This window comes from Rhinopithecus roxellana, chromosome 10, assembly GCF_007565055.1.
Source record: "Rhinopithecus roxellana isolate Shanxi Qingling chromosome 10, ASM756505v1, whole genome shotgun sequence".
In the NCBI taxonomy this organism is placed as follows: domain Eukaryota; kingdom Metazoa; phylum Chordata; class Mammalia; order Primates; family Cercopithecidae; genus Rhinopithecus; species Rhinopithecus roxellana.
In genome coordinates this window covers 55,936,882-55,955,564 of record NC_044558.1, presented here as the reverse complement: position 1 = coordinate 55,955,564, position 18,683 = coordinate 55,936,882, and the positions used below count along the sequence as shown (strand labels likewise).

At 36.8% G+C, this 18,683-nt stretch overlaps 1 protein-coding gene and 1 pseudogene across 1 annotated transcript; one reads left to right on the top strand and one right to left on the bottom strand.

Annotated features, from left to right (window-relative positions):
- Positions 1-11,107, bottom strand: part of LOC104657705 — a 28,326-nt pseudogene extending 17,219 nt beyond the window's left edge.
- Positions 11,108-16,621: 5,514 nt separating this feature from the next.
- LOC104657701 (olfactory receptor 9K2) lies at positions 16,622-17,710 on the top strand. Its single transcript, XM_010357569.1, has one exon. The coding sequence runs from the start codon at positions 16,686-16,688 to the stop codon at positions 17,691-17,693; it is 1,008 nt and encodes a 335-aa protein (XP_010355871.1). The 5' UTR covers positions 16,622-16,685; the 3' UTR covers positions 17,694-17,710.
- The last annotated feature ends 973 nt before the right edge of the window (positions 17,711-18,683 follow it).

The window sequence follows — 18,683 nt, the reverse complement described above, 5'->3', positions numbered from 1 at the left end:
ATTGGATTGAAGGATGCAAAGTATTGTTTCTGGGTGTATCTGGGTGTTTCCGGGTGCTGCCAGAAGAGATTAACATTTGAGTCAGTGGACTGGGGGAAGACCCACCTTCAGGAAGACCCACCCACAATGTGAGTGGGCACCACCCAATCGGCTGCCAGTGTGGCTAGAAAAAGAAGGCAGAAGAAGGTGGAAGGACTAGACTGGCCGAGTCTTCTGGCCTTCATCTTTCTCCCATGCTGGATGCTTCCTGCCCAGGAACATCAGACTCCACGTTGTTAGCTTTTGGACTCTTGGGCTTACACCAGTGGTTTGCCAGGGGCTCTTGGGCTTTCAGACACAAACTGAAGACTGCACTGTTGGCTTCCCTACTTTAGAGGTTCTGCAGCTTGGACTGGCTTCCTTGCTCCTCAGCTTGCAGATGGCCTATTGTGGGATTTCACTTTCTGATCATGTGAGTCAATTCTCCTTAATGAACTCCCCTTCATATATATATTTATCCTGTTAGTTCTGTCCCTCTAGAGAACGCTGACTAATACACACAGTGAAGTCAGTAAGGATCCTGCAGCATTTTAACTCACATTGTCTGTCTAAACTGTAAAACACCCTAGAAAGAAGTTAGAGAAATCTTCAAACAAGAATAAGAGGCAAGAATAATACTGGTAGAATATAAAGGAAAGATTACTTTTGCACAATGAATTTAGAACTTGAGTTTTTTTCATAAGAAAAAATTGTATCAATTCTACAGCAAAACAAAACTACAAGAAATCTCAAGTGAATCAATATATGTAAATAAGTATAAATTAGTTTGACTTTGTAACCTCAAATGTACTCTAAGCTGCATAAGTTTTATTGCCTATAATTATATTTCCTTGTTAGTGAGTTCAATGGCATGGTTATGCAATGAATAATATTTATATAATATTCTCTTAAATGTTTGTTGAAATGTTTTTGAATAAACTTAGAGCTAAAGCAAGAACACATTATTTGTCTCACTTTGACAGTAATTACATTATTGTCATAATTACTCTTGTGCTTTTGTTTGTAGGGCATTTTTTGAAGTACAAAATGACATTTTGTTACTTTTTGCTTTATCTGTGGATTTTATAAACAGCAGATAAAATTATGTTTACCTTCATAAACTACAGATAAGTTATTTTAATTATGTGACTTTAGCAAGGTATATTTAACCAATTTTCCAACTATTTTTATTTAGCAATGTTATAGAATGTAATATACTAAAACTAACATCCAAAAAAGAGAAAATATTATCCTTAATTTATCACAGAGAGAGTTGCTTTCAGTTTGTTATCTACATACATTATAATGTATTTTTGAATTGTATGCTATGATTCTTCAATATTAAGAATATTTGACACATAATAAAAATTCTGTAACAGTTCAAATTCCTGTTTTCTTATTGTAAAAGAAAATATTTTATAGAAACTATAGAAAAATGATAAAGAGAAGTAAATACGTATGAGTTTATCTTGTGTCTTTCAAGTTTATTTGCTAGCAAGCATAAAATATTAATAAGTAGTACCAGAGAGTGTACTAATTTAACCAAACTTTAAAAGGTACTGATATGGTTTGGCTGTGTCCCTACCTAAATCTCATCTTAAATTGTAGTTCCCACAATTCCCGTGTTGTGAGAAGGACCTGGTGGGAAGTAATTGAATCTTGGGGTGGGTCTTTCTGGTGTTGTTCTCATGGTAGTGAACAAGTCTCATGAGATCTCATGGTTTCATATGGGGGAATTTCCCTGCACAAGCTCTCTGTTTTCCTGCTGCCAACCATGTAAGATGCAACTTGCTCCTCCTTGCCTTCCACCACGATTGTGAGGCTTCCCCAGCCATGTGAAACTGTTTGTCCATTAAACCTCTTTTCTGCATAAATTATCGAGTCTTGGGTATGTCTTTATTAGCAGCATGCAAATAGACTAATACAGGTACTATTCTAGCCTGAACATTCTAACATAATTAAGCAATTGAGCAATTTATGTTGTTTGTTTCTGACTAGAACTATATTTTATGTAACACTTAATTTTTAGCACAATTTTTTAACCTTGCTTTGTCATTCAGGTATAACTTATTGCGGGACCTTTCCTTAGTTCAGCTAAAGATGGGGTGCTTGTCACACGGCCACGAAAGATTAGGCTCACAGACAATTTGAAGGGTGAGTAAGGCAGAGTTTTATTAGGTGAAAAAGAAGAAAAAGCGAAACAGAGACTCTTAGCAAAGTGAGAGAGTGTGCTTTCCTGCCAGTGGGCTTCCCCTGTCAAGGACTGAATCCCAGGTTCCACCCAGGAAGTGGAGGGCCAGGCTCCTCCCTGCTGCAAATGATGTGAACTTCCCAAGCTCCACCCAAGCATGCACTCCTTCCAGCATGCAGGCTGACTGGAGTTTCTCTGGGAACCCCTTCCCACCCGGCTGTCTCATTCTCCCCTCTAAAGAAGCACATCTAACTGTTAGAATAAGGATAGGGATAAGGATGAAGACCAATCTTAACTGCTTCCTGCTGACAGAGGGCGCTGTTTTGGGAAAATGGCAGTCAGAGCTCCCTCAGAGGCCTATCTAAGAGTCCCTGGCAGAAGGGGCCATCATCTTAGGTTCCAGTTGCATGGCCGTTTGGAATTTGATGGCCTGAAGTCAAGAAGAGACAAACTGAGTTATTAGAAAACATGTAACAAAAAGGAACAAGGGGAGGGATAAGAACAGCTCAAAAATCCTGAGGTCTTTTACCAGTTTGCACAGGGAGAGTGGGGTCAAAAGCCTGACTGGTAAAAGAAAACTTGACCCTTTTGCCAGCATGTTGGGCTTCTGGGTTCCCTTTCTTGAGCCCAATCCTAAACCAACAAGTTTAAGGTTTGGGAAATTAACTCCTTCCAGTTTGGAGGATGCATCTGAGGGGAGTGTCCTGAAGTACAGAGACACGATTACCTATCTGTGGAGAACCGAGGAGGAGAAAGGAAAAATAAAGGCATTTTTTTTTTCCCAAAGGAGTCCCAGTGGTTCAGGATGCATTCGAAAGGGGTACAGACTGAAAATGAATGGCTACTCGTCTCGAAAGAAAGGAGCAGGCATCCCTGGTTTCCTTCTCTTCCTAGCAGATACCCAGGGCAAGTGAGAGAGAGAGTAGAAGAGAGTGGGGGCCAATATTCAACACTTTTAAAGAAAAGAATTTTCAACACAGAATTTCATATCCAGCTAAACTAAGATTCAAAAGCAAAAAAGAAACAAAATCCTTAACAGACAAGAAAATGCTAAAAGATTTTGTCACCACCAGGTGTGCCTTACAAGAGCTCCTGAAGGAAGCACTAAATATGTAAAGGAAAAACAGGTACCAGCCACTGCAAAAACATACCAAATTGTAAAGACCACCGACACTATAAAGAAACTGCATCAACTAAAGAGCAAAATAACCAGCTAGCATCATAATGACAGGATCAAATTCACCAATGGCAATATTAACCTTAAATGTAAATGGGCTAAATACCCCAATTAAAAGACACAGACTGGCAAATTGGATACAGAGTCAAGACCCATTGGTGTGCTGTATTCAGAAGACCCATATGTGCAAAGACACACAGAGGCTCAAAATAAAGGGATGAAGGAAGATTTACCAAGCAAATGGAAAGAAAAAAAAAATCAGGGGTTGCAATCCTAGTTTCTGATAAAACAGACCTTAAGTCGACAAAGATTAAAAAAAGACAAGGGTATTACATAATGGTAAAGGGATCAATGCAACAAGAAGAGCTAACTATACTACATATATATATGAAACCAATACAGGAGCACTCAGATTCATAAAGCAAGTTCTTAGAGACCTACAAAAAGACTTAGACTCTCACACAATAATAGTGGGAGACTTTAACACCCCACTGTCAATATTAGATCAACAAGACAGAAAATTAACAAGGATATTCAGGAATTGAAGTCAGCTCTGGACCAAGCCAACTCAGTAGACATCTACAGAACTCTCCAACCAAAATCAACAGAATATACATACTTCTCAGTATGACACTGCACTTATCCTAAAATTGACCACACAATTGCAAGTAAAACACTCCTCAATAAATGCAAAAGAATGGAAATTATAACAAACTTTCTCTCAGACTACAGTGCAATCAAATTAAAACTCAGGGTTAAGAAACTCACTCAAAACCACAAAACTACATGGAAACTGAACAACCTGTTCCTGAGTGACTACTGGGTAAATAATGAAATTAAGGCAGAAATAAATAAGTTCTTTAAAACCAACGAGAACAAAGCCACAGTGTACCAGAATCTCTGGGACACATTTAAAGCAGTGTTCAGAGGGAAATTTATAGCACTAAATACCAACAGGAGAAAGCAGGAAAGATCTAAAAGTGAAGCCCTAATGTAACAATCAAAAGAACTAGAGAAGCAAGAGCAAACAAATTCAAAAGCTAGCAGAAGACAAAAAATAACTAAGATCAGAGCAGAACTGAAGGAGACAGAGACAAGAAAAACCCTTAAAAGAATCAATGAATCCAGGAGATGGGGTTTTGAAAAGATTAACAAAATACATAGGCCACTAGCCAGACTAATAAAGAAGAAAAGAGAGAAGAATCAAATGGACACAATGAAAAATGATAAAGGAGATATAACCACCGATCCCACAGAAATACAAATTACCATCAGAGAATACTATAAACACCTATACAAAAATGAACTATAAAATCTAGAAGAAATTGATAAACTCCTGAACAAATACACCCTGCCAAGACTAAATCAGGAAGAAGTGAAATCCCTAAATAGAACAATAACAAGTTCTGAAATTAAGGCAATAATTAGTAGCCTACCAACTAAAGTAAGCCCAGGACCAGATGGACTTACAGCTAAATTCTTCCAGAGGTACAAAGAGGAGTTGGTACCATTCCTTCTGAAACTATTCCAAACAATAGAAAAAGAGGGACTCCTCTCTAACTGACTTTATGAGTCCAGCATCACCCCGATATCAAAACCTGACAGAGACACAACAAAAAAAAAGAAAATTTCAGGCCAATATCCCTGATGAACATCGATGTGAAAATCCTCAATAAAATACTGGCAAACTGAATCCAGCAGTACTTCAAAAAGCTTATCTGCCACGATCAAGTTGGCTTCATCCCCGGGATGCAAGGCTGGTTCAACATATGCAAATCAATAAATGGAATCCATCACATAAACAGAACCAATGACAAAAACCACATGATTATCTCAATTGATGCAGAAAAGGCCTTCAACAAAATTCAACAGCACTTAATTCTAAAATCTCTCAATAAACCAGGTATTGATAGAATGTATCTCAAAATAATAAGAGCTATTTATGACAAACGCACAGCCAATATCATACTGAATGGGCAAAAGTTGGAAGAATTCCCTTTGAAAACCAGCATGACACAAGGATGTCCTTTCTCACCACTCCTGTTCAACACAGTATTGGAAATTCTGACCAGGGCAATCGGGCAACAGAAAGAAATAAAGGGTATTCATATAGGAAGAGAGGAAGTCAAATTGTCTCTGTTTGCAGATGACATGATTGTATATTAGAAAACCCCATTGTCTCAACCCAGTATCTCCTTAATCTGGTAAGCAACTTCAGCAAAGTCTCAGGATACAGAATCAGTGTGTAAAAATCACAAGTATTCCTCTACACCAATAATGGACACACAGAGAGCCAAATCATGAGTGAACTGCCATTCGCAATTGCTACAAAGAGAATAAAATACCTAGACATACAACTTACAAGGGATGTGAAAGACCTCTTCAAGGAGAACTACGAACTACTGCTCCAGTAAATAAGAGAAGACACAAACAAATGGAAAAACATTCCATGCTCATGGATAGGAAGAATCAGTATCGTGAAAATGACCATACTGCCTAAAGTAATTTACAGATTGAGTGCTATCCCCATTAAGGTACCATTGACTTTCTTCACAGAATTAGAAAAAACTACTTTAAATTTCATATGGAACCAAAAAAGGCCCATACAGCCAAGACAATCCTAAGCAAAAGGAACAAAGCTCAAGGCATAATGCTACCTGACTTCAAACCATACTATAAGGCTACAGTAACTGAAATAGCATGGTACTGGTACCAAAACAGATATATAGACCAATAAAATAGAACAGAGACCCCAGAAATAATGCTGCACATGTCCTGCCATCTGATGTTTGACAAACCTGACAAAAACAAGCAGTGGGGAAGGATTCCCTATTTAATAAATGGTGTTGGAGAAACTGGCTAGCCACATGCAGAAAACTGAAACTGGACCCCTTCCTTACATCTTGTACAAATATTAACTCAAGATGTATTAAAGACTTAAATGTCAGACCTAAAACAACAAAAAACCTAAAAGAAAACCTAGGCAACACCATTCAGGACATAGGCATGGGCAAAGACTTCATGACTAAAACAACAAAAGCAATGGCAACAAAAGCCAAAATTGACAAATGGGATCTAATTAAACTAAAGAGCTTCTGCACAGCAAAAGAATCTATCATCAGAGTGAACAGACAACCTACAGAATGGGAGAAAATTTCGGCAATCTATCCATCTGAAAAGGGGCATTTTTAAGATTTAACAAAGGGCTAACATCCAGAATCTACAAATAACTTAAACAAATATACAAGAAAAAAACAAAAAGTGGGTGAAGGATATGAACAGACACTTCTCAAAAGAAGACATTTATGTGGCCAACAAACATATGAAAAAAAGCTCATCATCACTTGTCATTAGAGAAATGCAAATCAAAACCACAATGAGATACCATCTCATGCCAGTTAGAATGGCGATTTTTAAAAAGTCTAGAACCAACAGATGCTGGAAAGGATGTGTTGAAATAGGAATGCTTTCACACTGTTGGTGGGAGTGTAAATTAATCCAACCATTGTGGAAGACAGTGTGGCAATTCCTCAAGGATCTAGAACCAGAAATACCATCTGACCCAGCAATCCAATTACTGGTTATATACTCAAAGGATTATAAATCATTCTACTATAAGGACTCATGCACATGTATGTTTATTGCTGCACTATTCACAATAGCAAAGACTTGGAACCAACCCAAATGTCCATTAATGATAGACCGGATGAAGAAAATATGGCACATATACACCATGGAATGCTATGCAGTCATAAAAAAGGATGAGATCATGTCCTTTGCAGGGACATGGATGAAGCTGGAAACCATCATTGTCAGCAAACTAACACAGGAACAGAAAACCAAACACAGCATGTTCTCACTCGTAAGTGTGAGTTGAAAAATGAGAACACAGGGAGGGGAACATCACACACCAGGGCCTGTCGGGGGTGAAGGGCTACGGGACAGAGAGCATTAGGAGAAATACTTAATATAGATGAGGGGTTGATGGGTGCAGCAAATCACCATGGCATGTGTATACCTATGTAACAAACCTGCATGTTCTGCACGTGTATCCTGGAACTTAAAGTATAATAAAAAAGGTTATTGGTATTCATATACTTATAAAAGGTTCCATTAGTATATGAAATTGTTTTAATGATTAAATTATGAAATTCATGTAAAGTGCTTAGAAAAATGCTTGGCCCAAATTAAGTTTTGAATACATTTAATAAATTAGTTTGTTACTGCAGTTGTTGCAAGTTACTTCAAAATTTTTTAAAATAAGATGTATTAGTCATGGTTCTCTAGAGAGACAGGGCTAATAGGATAGATGCATATATGAAAGGGAGTTTATTAAGAAGTATTTACTCACATGATCACAAGGTGAAGTCCCCCAATAGGCTGTTTGTAAACTGAGGAGTAAGGAAACCAGTCTGAGTCCTAAAATCTCAAAAGTAGGGAAGCTGACAGTGTAGCCTTCAGTCTGTGGTCAAAGGCCTGAGAGTGCTTGGCAAACTACTGCTGTAGGTTCAGGAGCCAACAAGCTGAAGAACTTGGAATCCAATGTTTGAGGACAGGAAGCATCCAGCACAGGAGAAAGATGGAGGCCAGAAGACTTAGCCAGTCTAGTCCTTCCATGTTCCTCTGCCTCCTTTTATCCTAGCTTCACTTCACTGGCAGCTGAATAGATGGTGTCCACCAGATTGAGGATGGGTCTGCCTCTCCTAGTCCACTGACTCAACTGTTAATCTCCTTTGGCAACACCCTCACAGACACACCCAGGAACAATACTTTGCATCCTTCAATCCAATGATGTTGACACTCAATATTAACCATCACAAATGAACTATAAATGAATTCAATAAATTAAAAGTGAATGAGCACTTATGCTGCACTCCAAATTATGATAAGTGTTATTGGATCTTGCAAGTAATGCATTTCATTGTGAGGAACTGAAAATTCAATTGTAAATGTAAAATGACATGCATTAAGTAATCAAAGCATAAATAGATGCTATCATATGTAGGGATAACTATAATAATATTTTAGAAGAGTATGGAGAAGTGATGCCAAGTTTGGCTACCGTAGCAAGACAATAGTAACTCTGGGGAGATATGAATGGAATCTTAAATATTGGTAGGATTTAGAACTAGGTTCAGAGAGAATGTATTGGGTATAATTAAAATCAACGTGTTAAGCCTACACTGTGCAAGATGAATGAATGCAGTGAGGCATCTCATCTGGTTTCATAGAGGTTACAATTTGGAGAGTAATAGAAAGCCCAATTTGCTAAATAGGAAATTGGGAAGTAACAAAATCTCTTAAGAAACAAGTGACATAATTAAAATAGTGTTTGAGAAAGATAAATCTGGAATCTTAAAAAGTAAATGCTGAGGAGAAAAAAGAAATCAGATAGGATTTTTAAAAAATCATGTTCAAGTTGAGTTGAGTAGGTACCAAATCTGGATTATCACTATAGTAATGAAAGTATAGAAAAAAGGGAAAAGCCAGGGTTAATTATGAAGCACTATATTAAAAATGTTATCTGAGAAAGTAGAAAACATAATGTTACCACTTACAGAAGTTTGATAACTAGCCTATTAATAAAAAAGGCTGTTAATAAATGTCACCAGTAGGCAATTGTATTAGTCTGTTCTCACACTGCTATAAAGACATATCTGAGACTGTGTAATTTATAAAGAAAGAGATTTAATTGACTCACAGTTCTGTATGGTTGGAGAGGCATCAGGAAACTTACAATCATGGTGGAAGGTGAAGGGGAAGCAAGTACCTTCTTCACAAGGTGGCAGGAGAGAGAGAGAGTGAGGGGGAAACTGCCACAGACTTTTAAACCATCAGATCTTGTGAGAAGTCATTCACTATCACAGGAACAGCATGGGGGAAACCACCCCATGATCCAATCACTCCCACCACTTCCCTCGGTCGACACACAAGTATTACAATTTGAGATGACATTTGAGTGGGGACACAGAGCTAAACCATATCAGCAACGCAGATGTGTGTGTGTGTTTGTGTGTGTGTGTGTGCGCGCGCGCATGTAGGCTTGTCATGTATGGCCTTTATTGTGTTGAGGTATAGGTATATTTCTTCTCCACATATTTTTGAGAGTTTTTATTATATTATTAAAAGATGTTTGATTTTGTCAAATGTTTTTCTTCTGCATCTATAGAGATGATCATATGGTTTATGTTCTTCATTATGTTAATATAGTATACCATATTTATAGATTTGTGTTTGTGTGTTTGCACTGTAGGATAAATTTCACTTGATCAACTTCTGTGGATTTATCTACAGAGGACATAACTTATGATGATGCTGTTGTACTCACCTGTTCAACAGAAGAAGCAGGAGTCCAGTCGAGGAATGCAAGAAGTGGAAAGGCAGTGTACTGGATAAGCTGCTCATCTGGCTTGGATTTAGATTTTCTTCCCTCTTCCCAAACTGGCTGAACTACATTGTTCTTGGTAGTTTCTAATCCTTTTTTCTCAGAGTCAACCAGGAGACCTGGGTCTATGCTAAATTGTCTTCCTGATAGCACGACTTGGAAGTTCTCTAAATTGCAATCAATACTGTTAAGATAATCCAACAACTCAACCTTTCCCAGAAGATTGATGTTATCATTCAAAATGGAATCCATCATGGTCACTGGGTCTTCTGAGATCAGACTGGATGAGCCATTTAGTAGACAGCACTAGACATGAGAGGGTTGCTGTCATCACTGCCTGAACTTAGGGATTCTCTGGCTGGTTCACTCTGCTCTCCACTCTGAATGACAGGTGCATACTCATCTTCATTGTCATCTTCAACGGTGACAATATCAGGGTACTGGGTACAATTGGAGGGACCATATATAACATCCTGGATAGATATAGATATATATATATGTGATATAATGTATGGATATGATATAATATCCCAGTTTCTGGAATAACTGGGATATTTTCTTCATTTGCATTATCATCAGTAACATTGTAAATAATGATGTCATCTGAAATCATCTCCCTTGGCTTTAAAACTTCAGTCCTACTGTGTGGAACTTTATGATGGTAATTATCAGTTGGTTCTTTGACTATGTGCTGAAACAGATTCTTCTTTGGGGCTCCATTAGTGTTTAAAGTAGAGGCCTTTTATGTTTTAAACTCACAAGTTGGTTATTTTGAACCAATGTAACAATAAACTGGACAATCTTTCGAATAACTTGTTGCTGTTGTGCATGCTTTGCTCGTAATTCTGACACCTCCTTCCAAAGGGACTCATTCTCACTTTTTAATTCAGAAAGCCTATACTCAACAGTTTCCTGTTTTATTTGAACCTTCTGAGCACTACTTATAATTTAAAAAAAAAAAATCTTCCTGACGAATTTTTATTTTCTTCTGGTTTTGAAGATGAAACCTTCCTTTTAATGTTCTCCAACAAGTCATCCTGTCCTTGTTTGAAGTAAGGATGCTGAAATTCTACAGGACCATCTCTTTCCTGCTTTAAATTCCAGAGTCGATATGTACTGCTTTACGGAAACCATACATATTCAGTTGCCTCACAAAGTTTGCCATGTTATTGTGCTTGAAATATTTGGGAAGAATTTCCTTTGCAAATCCTTGCTCATCCAAGACCAGAAAACTTTGGCCATTCTGCTTCCAGGTGATGATCTCGTTAGTGTGGGTTTCCTCCACAAGCGTCCACATCTTGCTGAGAAAAGTCGGCACGTTCGAACTCTGCTTCATTGTTAACGCAGCGCAGGGATTCCAAACTACACCCAAACGCTGTGGTAGCGTCGGCGGCAGCGACTGGAATCGTTTATTAAAGATTCAGTTGTTGGACCAACTGGATGTCATTGCTTTAGAAAGGTGAGTAACTGTCATCCAGGATATAATCTGTGCTCTTCTTTAGCAACAAATATACTAAGCAATTACAGGTCGAAGTACAAGGGTTCAAAATGGGAATGTCAGCCACCACTGTAAAACCTATCAACTCACTCTCAACTTTTTTTTTGCTGGATGCCTGCATGACATTTGTCCCTGCTGAATGAATATTCTTACTGCTTAACAGAGGGATAATTTTACTAGGAGAACACAACAATTGATAAAATGACCTCTAAATTCAGTCTCTTTACTGAACACATTCATTTTGCTGAACCAACAGGTTAAAAAAAATGCTTTGTATTCTCTTGGGTAAATTATTCTTATTAGCAACAGATATTAGTAGAAGGAGTATAGCAGTAACCTAGAACATTTTCCAGAAACCCTTCTAATACTGCCATGACTCATTGTAAATATTAATGAACAACCACAGCAATTAATCACAGGCAGGACCACAGGGTCTTGGATCCTTCAACGGTGAAGTTTGTGTCACCCTACCAGTAAACAACTTCAAGATATTGAGGCTGATGTTCAGACAAAAGGTAATATGGGGTGGATAAATATCAATATTGCCTTTAACTAGCTGCATATATGACGACTTTATGAGCCATCATTATTTTCTCCTCTTTCCACCCATTCCCCTTTTCTTCCTATTTTACACATATGCATTTATAGCAGTTAAAGATTTATCAAAGACAAATTATGATTTTTTTCCTGATATAGAACAGTTCTTTAAATTATTTTGAACTATATATAGTGACTGATGAGAAGTTACTAACTTAATACATAACACCTGAATAAACAACTTTAAAGTGATTAAAATTACGATATAAACCCAACTTTAGATCCAGTTAATCATTTGGCCTTTACTTGATGGATTAGAAGGAATTTGTTGGATTTTGCCCATATCATGGTCATGCTATTCTATCTTTTCTTATCAATTACTATTGAGAAAATATAGTTAAAAAGTCACCAAGGAGAGATTTGGGTGAATGGAATTCTGAAAGTAAATATGAAATTAACTTTATGACTAGGACCCCAAATTTTCCTACAAATTGCATTATGAACCACATTTCCTTTCATATCTATTTCTATTTGTTTATCAAAAACTGTGCTATAATGATAAATTGAAAATGCTTCTTTTTCAGTGAAGAAGTTAAAATTAAAAGATCCTTGTAATTTTTCCTAAATAATGTCTCATATGTACTTTAAGTCCTCTTAGGCTTTTTAAAAAAATCTAGAGTCTCTGAGGTCTTCACGGATCTTGCTTCTAGATCCTAGAAGTCTTATTAATTAATCAACTTGTTTTCTTCTCTCCCAGAGGTACTGTCTCCCAGAAGACAAAGGAAATCTCAATACTGCAATTATATGAAAAAGTTATAGCAAAACCAAAGCCCTCATGGATAACTGTTGTTGATATTTTGGCAGTATTCAGAAAGGTGCCAAAGAGCTTAAGACCTCTACTTGCATATCCATGGCAATCTGTCCTCTTGCCTTGAAAGCGTCCAAGCTTCTGACAATGCAGGATAGATAATATCCTATGGATTGATTTCTCAGGTTCACTTTGCATAACTGTAGACTATAGTTCCTGGAATTACTTCAGTTTTGGCAGAACATGATTTGAAAAATTCACCTTGACTCTCTTATAAAAAGGACTATAAAATTTTTTAGGAAATCAACTACCAAAAAAAGGACTGTTTTTAAAATAGAGCAATGAGGCACATAAGCCACATTTATCTATAGGAAGAATCTAAAACTGTAATAATAAATGTACATTTGTGGGGAATGATTCATTTTATTTCAAAGTAATGATTTTTCAGTACTTATAATTATGACAGTCATTAATTAATTTTGTTTATCCTTTCTAGAATTAAAACAATAAACAGAGGAAAACATTGGAACTCTGCTGCTTCATTATTAACAGAATCTGACAAGTCACTAAACAATACAAGGTAAAAGTAACTTTTAAAACATGTTAAGTTTTTGAAAAATAAGTCACAAACTGGTACTTGTTCTTGGCTTCTCCGGGAAGAACTCTCTTTTCCAGTAAAAAAGGTAATCAGCAATGCATTTATTAACATTTATAATGTTATAATGTTTATAACAGTTAATGATATAAATTTATTTTAATAAATTTGTTTTTTTATTCTCCTCTGATTCTACATGCTCATTATCATTCAGCTTTTTTCTATGTAATAAATATGTACTGAATTATTGTCATTCACTAGATTCAGAACATTATGTTGACAATACGCAGCAAACAAGCTGAGTTTGATGTTAAGGATATTATTTTCAAGTGAGGAATAATTAACATTTAATAATAATATTAAATTATAATGTTGGAATGAGTTTGATAGGAATAAATCTTAGAAGTTAAAATAATCTGTTTTGCCTCTAGATGAGAATAAAACAAAGATAAATGATATATATTATTTTTCTTTTGTTTCTTTTTTTTTTTTTTTTTTTGAGACGGAGTCTCGCTCTGTCACCCAGGCTGGAGTGCAGTGGCCGAATCTCAGCTCACTGCAAGCTCCGCCTCCCGGGTTTACGCCATTCTCCTGCCTCAACCTCCCCGAGTAGCTGGGACTACAGGCGCCCGCCACCTCGCCCGGCTAGTTTTTTTTTGTATTTTTTAGTAGAGACGGCGTTTCACCATGTTAGCCAAGATGGTCTCGATCTCCTGACCTCATGATCCGCCCGTCTCGGCCTCCCAAAGTGCTGGGATTATAGGCTTGAGCCACCGCACCCGGCCTATTATTTTTCAAAAAATGATTTTTCATGCTTACTTCAGTCAGCTTTCTTTCACTTCTTAAATATCTTACACCTTTCCAGACCGTAAGTGCAATCTAATATAAGCTCTTACTACTTTTTAATTATTTACATATCTAATTTTTGATAAAATGGGTGAATATTTTATTTTCAACATTTAATACAGTCTTAAATAATGATAACATCTTATGCAACTTTTCTCTTAGTAATCTTTTTTCTCAGACAAAATGTCCCATTTCTCCAAGATTTCTTCATCTCTCTAAACTTTCAACAGATTGATTCTTCCCCTCAACTGAGAATGTTTTGTCCAAAAACGAACATATATATTATTAATTTTCAACCTAATAAGCATTATTTGGTATGAATAGTGGGACTGAGCACTGAAGATTATAATGAAAACAATGGCTAACATTTACTGAATACTTACTTTACCATAAATGGTGCTAAGCGATTTATGTACATAAGTCATTTTCTATTCCCAAGAAAACTTTGAGGACTCTTATTTCCACTTTATATATGAGAATACAGTAGCATAGAGAGAGAGCATAAATAACTTGTCCAAAGTCCCATTTAGAAAGTGAGTGAAGCAGAACTGGAGCCTAGATTTATTTAAACCTAAAACCTGTACTAACCACTGCAGTATTAGATAGATAGTTTTTATGTTTTTCTCTGTTTCTGCATGATCATTATCATTCAACTTTGATCTATAATAGATATGTATTGATTAATTGCCAGCTACCAGACACATAATGTTATGCTAACAATGTATGGAGAACAAATTGAATTTTATCTTAAGTAAGCTATTGTCAAGTGAAGAATAATTAATATGTAATCTCAATATTAAAATATGGTGATAGTTGGTCTCTTCAATTGTCTTTGGATGAGATGTTTTGACCCAGGTTGAAGAATTAGAGATTTTATTTGGAAATATGAAATTTTAACTAAACTCTAAAGTATAAGCAGAAGTAAGGTAGGGGAACAAGAAGGGTCCTTTATTAAAAGCTGATATAGTACAGTGATTAATCATTAATGATGATTAAAAGCATGGATTCTGAAGCCAGTTTTCTTGGCTTCAAATCTTGATTCTGACTCTAGTAAGTGAATTTCAGCAGACTTCATTTCTCTGTACCTCAGTTTCCTCATCTGTAAACTTGGGAATATAATAATACCCACCTCATGTTATTATTGTATGGATTAAATAAGCTACTATGAAAGCATTTAGAAAAGTGTCTGGCACATGAAAAGTGCCATGTACATGTTCGTTATTATTGTTGCCTAGACAGACTGATGCACAGAAGGCCCTTAGGACAAAGAAAGAGTGGCTTGTATGAAGTTAAAAAATCTATTTGAGCAGTAATGAGTTAATAATGGCTACAAAAGTTGTATTCAGGGCAAACAAAAGTGTAAACAACAATGCCCCCATATGTATCCTTTGCAGTATTAATTTCTAAAGTAACTCCTTTATCTGGAGAAGAGTTCTACTGTCGATCTCTTTTTAAAGAACTGCAAGTCACATGGACACATAGAGGGGAAAAACACACTGGAGCCTTTTGGAGAGTGAAGGATGGGAGAAGGGAGAGGGTCAGGAAAAATAACTAATGGGTACTAGGCTTAATACTTCAGTGATTAAATGAGCTGTACAGCAAAACCCCATGACACAAATGTACCTATGTGACAAACCTGCACTTGCACCCCTGAACTTAAAATAGAAGTTAAAACAAAGATCTCCAAGTCTTGGGATCAAGAAATGAAAGGAAGTTTTCTTTATGAAAGTGCTTTGAGGCCAGGCGCGGTGGCTCAAGCCTGTAATCCCAGCACTTTGGGAGGCCGAGACGGGCGGATCACGAAGTCAGGAGATCGAGACCATCCTGGCTAACACAGTGAAACCCCGTCTCTACTAAAAAATACAAAAAACTAGCCGGGCGTGGTGGCGGGCGCCTGTAGTCCCAGCTACTCGGGAGGCTGAGGCAGGAGAATGGCGTAAACCCGGGAGGCGGAGCTTGCAGTGAGCTGAGATCCGGCCACTGCACTCCAGCCTGGGCAACACAGCGAGACTCCGTCTCAAAAAAAAAAAAAAAAAAAAGAAAGTGCTTTGATGGCCCATCTGGGACAGAAATTTTTGAATGTGAGTACTAATAATTTGTGCTTGGTTGTGCACACCTTCTATCTTAGCAGGTACATAACTTCCATCAGAATCCAGTTTCCATGACTCGTGAAAGGTAATTGCACTTCACAAGTAGTTTTTTTCTTTTTTTTAACTCAGTCACTTCCTTTATATTTGTTGGTACTCCAAATTAAGTCCCCGTTTTCCTAAACTTGACTACTAAAACCCCAAATATCTCCCAACCCAAACTACCTAATGTGCTTCCCAAAGTCATTTATTAAATTGGTTGTGCTCTCTTCCAGTCACTGCTTTATGATGTTGAAGTTATTGTGTGAATCATGAGTGGGAAGTGTATAGAGAAGTGATACTTGGAAATATGAAAGGCATTTGGGTAGAAAGGCATTGTATTAGATGCAGAGGCAAAAAAACCTAACTCTACCACTTAAAGAATTAAGAAATACAACTAATCTTTGGTTTCAATAGCAATGGTTGGCTTTAAGTCACAGTATACTTATGAGGCTAAAATTAAAATAGCTTTGTAAATCTTAATATCATAAGAGATTATTTGTAATGCTAGGATCCAAACCAAGAGTTCATTTGTATATTTTGCCCTGTGCCTCTCAACAGGTTTCTACCATGTGTGACAGGGGAGCAAGCAATCACTCAGAAATGACTGACTTCATTCTTGCAGGCTTCAGGGTCCGCCCAGAGCTCCACAGTCTCCTCTTCCTGCTATTTCTGTTTGTTTATGCCATGATCCTTCTAGGGAATGTTGGGATGATGGCCATTATTATGACTGATCCTCGGCTGAACACACCAATGTATTTCTTCCTAGGCAATCTCTCCTTCATTGATCTTTTCTATTCATCTGTTATTGCACCCAAGGCTATAATCAACTTCTGGTCTGAAAGCAAGTCTATCTCCTTTGCAGGCTGTGTGGCCCAGCTCTTTCTCTTTGCCCTCTTCATTGTGACTGAGGGATTTCTCCTGGCGGCCATGGCTTATGACCGCTTTATTGCCATCTGCAACCCTCTGCTCTACTCTGTTCAAATGTCAACACGTCTCTGTACTCAGTTGGTGGCTGGTTCCTATTTTTGTGGCTGCATTAGCTCAGTTATTCAGACCAGCATGACATTTACTTTATCTTTTTGTGCTTCTCGGGCTGTTGACCACTTTTACTGTGATTCTCGCCCGCTTCAGAGACTATCTTGTTCTGATCTCTTTATCCATAGAATGATATCTTTTTCCTTATCATGTATTATTATCTTGCCTACTATCATAGTCATTATTGTATCTTATATGTATATTGTGTCCACAGTTCTAAAGATACACTCTACTGAGGGACGTAAGAAGGCCTTCTCCACCTGCAGCTCTCACCTCGGAGTTGTGAGTGTGCTGTATGGTGCTGTCTTTTTTATGTATCTCACTCCTGACAGATTTCCTGAGCTGAGTAAAGTGGCATCCTTATGTTACTCCCTAGTCACTCCCATGTTGAATCCTTTGATTTATTCTCTGAGGAACAAAGATGTCCAAGAGGCTCTAAAAAAACTTCTAGAGAAGAAAAATATTAGTCTTTGATTATTTCTCTTGCACCAATTGTATTGTGGCTATTTATTTAATACACTTGTGGTCATTAATAAAAGTTACTCTCCTGAATGTCATAAAAATACTTTTAGTAGATTTTTTCATGTGATGTATGCTTTCCATATTTTACTTTTTACTCCCCCAAGACATCATTAATTCTGAAAATCTTGGATATTGGAGCTATCCTGGACATTAGGGAAGTATTTTTATGATAAACCCTCTCACTGGTCTTCAACATTTTATTTCACTGAATTTATATCTATTGATTCTTGTAGCATAATGTAGAACAATATTTTTTACTTTGTTATAGTGCTTCGGCAAAATTTTGTCTGGTGTTTGTCTTTGGGATTGCCCATCCCTCCTACACACAATCATGGGTAGTTGACAAAGATGCCCAGATTATTTTTAAATAAAATATGTCTTTAATTTTGTAGCTAGTTTCATTAGCATGCTAAATGTGTATTAAATTTTCACCTTGATCAAATATTTTATGTGAGCTACATAGAAAGGAAGTGCTAATAATAAGACACAAACTATAAGTAATCTTTATACATTAATTTGGAAAACTTTATACTTTATTATTGTGGAGTGCTCTAAGGTACTGCTAGGTGCTGGGTCCCAGTGCAAAGAACTAAAATAGGAAATCGAGATCTTCAAATATTTTGAGCAATCATTCCCTCAATTTTGATTTTCATGATTTTGTCTTGTGTTAATAATTGCTAAGGAATAATTAATAAAGGTATAGAATCAGGGAAGTCATCAAAACAGATTATGATCCAAAATTTACTTATTGATGCCTTTTCATATAGGTATATATTTGATTAACCTTATTGAATATCTGTATAATATGTTCTGGCCTTATGGTGGGCTCAGGGATAAATAACCTCATTCTTTTGGAAGTTTAAAAGTTAGTGAGATATTCAAATCTTTGGACATAAAACCAAAATCCAGACATTTTACCAAAGGTACTCAAAGAGATCACAA